The 7,136-nt window shown below is 45.3% G+C and overlaps 1 protein-coding gene across 1 annotated transcript in view; it reads right to left on the bottom strand.

Moving 5' to 3' along the window:
* Positions 1-7,136, bottom strand: part of dab1a (DAB adaptor protein 1a) — a 99,436-nt gene that overhangs the window by 43,764 nt on the left and 48,536 nt on the right. Inside the window, 1 exon segment of the mRNA XM_020603339.1 lies at positions 582-721. Within this exon segment, the coding sequence (XP_020458995.1) occupies positions 582-721 (140 nt within the window).

Raw genomic sequence — 7,136 nt, 5'->3', positions numbered from 1 at the left:
CTGTTTCCTGATTTTTCCTGTCTCATCTCTCTCTCCTATATCTTCCAAATTATTCCCCACCTACCTTATGTATGCCTTCCCTCCTCCTCTAACTGCCCCATCTGTCTACCTCTCTCTCTAATTGTTCCTGTCCTTGCAAATGAGACAATCACCTCAAACCCTTATCATCCGTATGGCTAACCTCCTCACTTCTTCCCATACTGATCATCATTGTCTCTATAAATTATAGCCAACTTTTTTATCTTCCACTCCTCTCCTCTGGCAATTTGAGTAGAAAAACAAAAATAAACTATAAATGCATGTACACAAACACAAGGGCACAGTTATTCTGTGATGACAACAAGCTTATTAAGAAGTTTAAGCTTTAGAATATGCATGAATTTGAAGAGCTATTTGTGAACAAACAGTTAAATGTGTTGATTATTGATGGTCAGTGATTTGGTGGGCTAGTGGAGTATTCCAGATTTAGTAGGTTCTGCCTAAGATGTACAAATTGATGAATGAACAAAAGGAAAAAGTATATTTTTAATTTAATACCCATCACCAGAGAGAAAAAGGAACAAGAAAAAGAGTCTCGTTACCTTGAGCTTCATCATTGAGTCCTGGCAAAGTTTGTCTCCACGGGCAGCAGTGACCTCGTCCAGGCCGATGAGCTTGGCCTTGTAGCGGACGCCATCACCCTTAAAACGCCTGATGAGAACCGCTTCGCTGCGATCCTGCCCTGCAGACACACACACACACACACACACACACACAGTGGTATCATGTGAATGGTCGGTATACTCATACACATGAATCAATTAAGTTTGGTAAGTTTGGAGTTGAAACATTGACAGCTCTCCTCTTTGGCCATTTCTCCTGAAAAATAACGATGTGACATTTTGCTCTTATCTCTCTTGACCCCCCCTCTGCTCATCCTCTATTGTGTGGGAGATTGTCAGCATTGTGCTCATGCATTAGCGAGTGTCAGTGGCGGCATGTGTGTGTTGACCTTTTTCTTGTCCAGGAAGTCTCTATGTAATCTCCTGAAGTGTCTACAATGCTCCCTTCACACACAATACAGAGCAGGGAGAGAGAACAGGCTCTCATAAGTCTGAGCTCACTTTCTTTGTATCATCCTCCCTCCATCTTTCTCCCTCTGTTTATGACCTGCATTGTACAAATATTTCATCATCAAATAGTGTACAGGGGAAACACTCCTCCACATCTGTGTGTGTCTTCACATTGTGTTACTGACTCTGTAAGAGACTGCAAGAGTGATAGTTCGAGGGAGAGGCATAATGACAATGCAGCATATTCAGATAATATATTGAGGCATTAGTTCTGTACTCCATAACAGCTTGACTCTTGGAAGGTCATAATCGGAGTGATGGAGAGGTCCCACTCCTCCTCTCCTCATTCTTTCACACTCCTTCCAGTCCCTACAGCAATGCAGCACAGTAGAAATGAGCACTTTAACCACAGGCATCGAGAGCATCGTGTTATATGATGCTACTGAATCATCTTTTTCCAAGACTAATCTCCCACTTCCCTCTGCTTTCTCTGTTAGCCCATACAAACATGCTCCTGGGTGCCACCCCTGGCCACCCCTTGGCTCCATCTATTGAAGGAAAAATCTCATCTCACTCTGTTCCCCATTGATTAAAAAAATAAAATAAAAAATAACACCTACACACAGACATACACGCATACAAATATGCTGTAGATGAGCTCATTCCTCTGAATCACTTAACAGGCACACACTCAGTCACAGTCCTACTTAGAGTAAATCATAACTGTCTTCCTCAAAGTCATCAGAGAAAAAAGAGCTAAGGAACATCTGTCCTTATTTTGGAGAGAGTAAAAGAGAACAGTAGCACCTCTCTGTCTATTGTGTCACGTCTTAGGTGGCTGAGATGAGAGTAAGTGATTAAACCACTGGAGGACTGTTTTGTTCTGCAGGGATGCTTGAAGACATTTAAATATTGCCTTCATTAAACTTGAAATATGCATATAGGTGAGTAAACACATAAACAAGTGCACACTGTGCAGCAGTCAACAGCTCTGATGACCCACTCATCCCTAAGCACCAACCATCTTTTACCACCGCATCAAAAGCATTAAACATGCCAGTGGCTGCTGCTGTGTAAAAAGCGCCCATATTTCATTCACATCCAAGCATGAACTGTGTGTCAGGCAACAGAACAGTTTGAAACCTGTAAACCAGGAAACTTTAACATAATATACTAGTTGAAGTTACATGATTACATGGTTACACAGTATTGTCACCAACAAGCATTAAAGGCATCCAAGGGAGTTTTCTTGTAAACAGAGTAAAGTTCTGCTTACATTCAGTGTTACTCATAAAAACAACTCACAAACATGCTGAGTGCCTCTCATTCATCATAAAAGATTTGAGTTTTTAATGGCCCTGCCGCAGCTATAGCCATCCGCATGTCTGTCCCATGAACATGAACATCATAGGTCGGGAACGCCTCGAGGAATTTCTTCAAATGTAGCACTAACATCCGCTTGGACTCAAGAATGACTTGATTAGAGTTTGGTGCTTAAAGGTCAAAGGTCAAAGGCATGCTGACCTTACATTTGTCCCATTCTCATGAACGTGATATCTCAGGAACGCCTTGAAGGTATTTCATCATGTGTGCCACAAACATCCTCTTGGACTCAAGAATGAAATGATTAGTGGGTGTTCAGACTGAGTGTGGTAAAATGCAATTCCATTTTGTGTTCTACACAAGGGGCTACAGTGCACAGGGGGGAGAGGGGTTGTAGCAGGAGTGTCATGTAGACATGTACAATATAGTCACATTGTGACGAGTCGATGTGAGTAGCTTCACATTTCCAGCCCGTGAGTTTCTGTTGTGTTTTGGTTAGTTATTTTGCTAACATAACCTACTCTACCTTAGCACCAATTGTACCACCAGTATGTGAGCAGTGATAGAAACCCCCCCCACTGTTTAACATCTGATACCCTAATCGCATGTCATTATGGTGCGCTTGTAACTCTGACCTGAAATTCAAGTGACTATCAGTGAATACTCATGCTAACATTGAAACAAAAGAGTCTTCATCTTGTGGATATCCATGTTTCAATTATCCCCTGTATGTGACTGGACAACACAGCGTCTTTGCTGGATGGTGTCATTATCTGGTGTGGCATAAGTTGAACAAGATCCAAGTTTTTCACCACACAGGGTTGCATCATTTTGTCAGAGGCCCCTGTGGTGCTGGTGCCGGCTGCAGTGAACGCAGTCTCCCACAGAAATGAATGGAGAGTGCTGTGTTTTTTGCCTTGAGGGAATTTCTTCAAATTAAATGCACTTAATATTTTTTGAAACTTATTCCAGTTCTTCACTACATATATTACATGAGTCTGGATAGACATGCATGTAAACTGCAAGTTGACTGGTTGGCAGAGGCATAGCCTACAACCATGAGGCAGTAATTCTAGTTCATACATATGTGGAAATGTAAAACACAAAAACTTGTTTTCAGTGCTTGAGAAATCTGAACTGATTCATATTAAATACAGTATATTCACATATTTGCTGTTGCACACACGTGTGCACATGCGTGAGTGTGTTTGTTTGTAAATGTGTCAGTGTTGAATAACACTAAGTGTCCGGCTGCTTTTGTCTCACTGGAAAAGCAGTTTTAATTTGAGTTTGACATGAAAGACCCGCTCCTTCCATCTGCATCCATCAATATTACTGCTGCTATACTTAGCACACTGAGGGAGAGAAACACAAAGCAAGAGAGAGAAGTAGAGAAACGCCAAGAAGGGAAAAAAGAGAGAAAAGGGTAAGGTCCAGGGTTATTTCACCTGCTGAGTGGTTCATATTATTAACCTTTGAGTGCATGTTCCATGAATGACCACCCTGTGAGTGTGTGTGTATGCCTCTGTGTGTCAGCAGGGAAAGCATTCAGTCGGCTGTAATTAAATATCTGCTATTGAGGTGACCCCGCTGAGCTTCAAACAACTAACTAAACACAGCCCTTTTCATCTTTTGCTGCTCCACAGACACACAAGCTTAATGCATTTCTCAGTCACACTCTTAAATAAACAGCCATGTCCAAACACACGTTCACCCACACCCCACCTACCATAGCATAACATTAACGAAAGAATCTTCTGGTGTTTCAGTCATGGCTGCTCCACAGGTGAACACACAGAACACACATCCTTGTTTTCATCACTTACTAGGTCCCTACATGGACTTGGGTTAATTCCCAGGAAACGTACCCTCATGCTTAACCAAAGCTGACACTAACTTTACACCACATTGTTTTTGTAAAATTTGATGAACTACATCTCATCTGGTCCCCATAAGTGTGCTCCCGGTTTTCAGTCCCCCCCCAAGTACAGAAAAACAAGGCCACTCTTTTTACACACATTCACAAATATAGAGTTATCTCATATCTGAACAACTGAATGTGTAAAACCACACCAAACACCACAGTGCTACACCAAATTGTCATTCAGTAAAAAGAGTAAAAAAAACTCTTTGGTAGTGTAAAGAAGTTCATATCTTATAAAGACATTATACAGGTATGTGTTTGCATTTGTGTGTATGAGTAATTGGTATGCAGGGTGGGTTTTACTGTCTGTCTGAAGCAAAAAGCAGAGAGGGAGGGAAGGACATAAGGTGGAGAGAAAGAGATGGAAAGGAGGAATAGAACATGATGGATGGATGAATGAATGAAACCTCAGCTGGATAAATGTCACTCAGGATTAGAGTGTTATGACAGGCAGACCCCCCTGACTCCTTCACTCTCTTTCTCTCACACACACACTTCCACAGGTGATATATGGCAGATGACTGCCGGTGCACTACCTCTAGCCCTACAGGGAAGCCCCTAGCATCGCCCCTGGCAACTGTAACCTTCTGCCTCCTGTGTGCCTCTCCAACACTCTCTCCCAACCAGTTCCCTTTTTACCCTCTGCTCCACCACAATTTCCCCAACCCCTCTTTGGCTTTTGCACAATCCTTATTAATAGGGTTGCGGAGGGGCTGGAGCCAATCCCAGCTGACTTTGGGTGATAGACAGGGTCCACCCTGGACAGGCTGCCAGTTTGTCACAGGGCTGACACTTGGAGACAAACAACCACACACACTCACACTCACTCCTACGGGAAATTTAGAGTCACTAATCAACCTGAACTAATCAACCTAAATGCATGTCTTTGGACTGTGGGAGGAAGCCGGAGTACCTGGAGAGAACCCACACAGGCACAGGGAGAACATGCAAACCCCAAGAAAGGCCCTGGGTCAGCCAGAATTCATACCCGGAACCTTTTTGCTGTGAGGCAACAGCTGTGCTGCCCCAGTTTTAGTTATCACTTCTAGAAATTACTACAGCTGCTGAGATACAGGAGCTAGGCAACAATGCTACAGTCATGTTTGATTCGGCATGATACCAGCAGTCAGATGATCACATGGTGAAGTACTTTATTTTAAAAGTGAGCACACTTGAAGTGTTGATAATAAACAGGGTAAAAAATTAATAATTTTTCTTCATTTCAACTTGCTCTTCAGCAGGTTTGTTTCAAACCTGATTTATTTCTTGTCCAACCAAACCTACTTTCAGCAATTTGAAAATTAACAATAATTAACTTGATGAGTTATAGATACCCCTCCTTGAACCGCCACCTTATTGTGGTGGAGGGGTTTGAGTACCGAAGTGATACTAGGAGCTATGTTGTCGGGGGCTATATGCCCTTGGTAGGGTTTCCCAAGGCAAACAGGTCCTAGGTGACGGGTCAGACTAAGAGTGGTTCAAAACCCCTTATGAGCAAGGACCGTGACATCGCCTGGTATGGCGCAACCGTGGCCCCACCCTGGAGCCAGGCCCGGGGTTGGGGCTCGAATGCGAGCGCCTAGTGGCCGGGCCCCATGAGGACATGGAATGTCACCTCGCTGGTGGGGAACGAGCCCGAGCTTGTGTGGGAGGTTGAGAGGTACCGGCTAGAGATAGTCGGGCTCACCTCTACGCACAGCTTAGGCTCTGGAACCATACTCCTTGAGAGAGGCTGGACTCTCCACTAATCTGGAGTTGCCCATGGTGAGAGGCGGCGGGCTGGTGTGGGCTTGCTTATAGCGCCCCAGCTTAGCAGCCATGTGTTGGAGTTTACCCCAGTAAACGAGAGGGTCATTTCCCTGCGCCTTTGGGCCGGGGATGGGTCTCTCACTGTCGTTTGTGCCTATGGACCAAATGGGATCCTAACAACAAATGACAGTGCAGAGTACCCGGCCCTCTTGGAGTCTCTTGGAGGGGTGCTGGAAAGTGCTCCAACTGGGGACACTGTTATTCTGCTGGGGGACTTCAAGGCTCATGTGGGCGACAACAGTGATGCCTGGAGGGGTGTGATTGAGAGGAACGGCCCCCCCCAATTTGAACCCAAGCGGTGTTCTGTTACTGGACTTCTGTGCTAGTCACAGTTTGTCCATAACGAACACCATGTTCAAGCATAAGGGTGTCCACCAGTGCACATGGCACCAGGACACCCTAGGCCGGAAGTCGATGATCGACTTTGTGGTTGTTTCATCTGACCTCCGGCCGTATGTCTTGGGCACTCGGATGAAGAGAGGGGCGGAGCTGTCAACTGATCACCGCCTGGTGGGAGGAAGCTGGACAGACTCGGCAGACCCAAAAGTATTGTGAGGGTCTGTTGGGAACATTTGGCAGAATCCCCTGTGAGGGAGATCTTTAACTCCCACCTGCAACAGAGCTTCGACCAGATCCCGAGGGAGACTGGAAACATTGAGTCCGAATGGACCATATTCTCCACCTCCATTGCCGATGCAGCCACTCGGAGCTGTGGCCGCAATGTCTCTGGTGCCTGTCGTGATGGCAATCCCCGAGCCCGGTGGTGGACACTGGAAGAAAGGGATGCCGTCAAGCTGAAGGAGTCCTTTCGAGCTTGGTTGGCTCGTGGGACTCCTGAGGCAGCTGATGGGCACCAGCAGTCCAAGTGGACTGCAGTCCGGGTGGTTGTGGAGTAATAAACTCGGGATCGAGAGGAGTTCCGTGAGGCCATGGAGAGGGACTATCGGTCGGCCTCAAAGAAATTCTGGCAAACCGTCTGGTACCTCAGGAGGGGGAAGCAGTGCCCTGCCAAAACTGTTTACAGTGGA

The sequence above is a fragment of the Monopterus albus genome, unplaced genomic scaffold (genome assembly GCF_001952655.1).
Source record: "Monopterus albus unplaced genomic scaffold, M_albus_1.0 scaffold61.1, whole genome shotgun sequence".
NCBI lineage: Eukaryota > Metazoa > Chordata > Actinopteri > Synbranchiformes > Synbranchidae > Monopterus > Monopterus albus.
The sequence above is the reverse complement of the archived record's forward strand: the minus strand, read 5'-3'. Positions and strand labels throughout refer to the sequence as shown.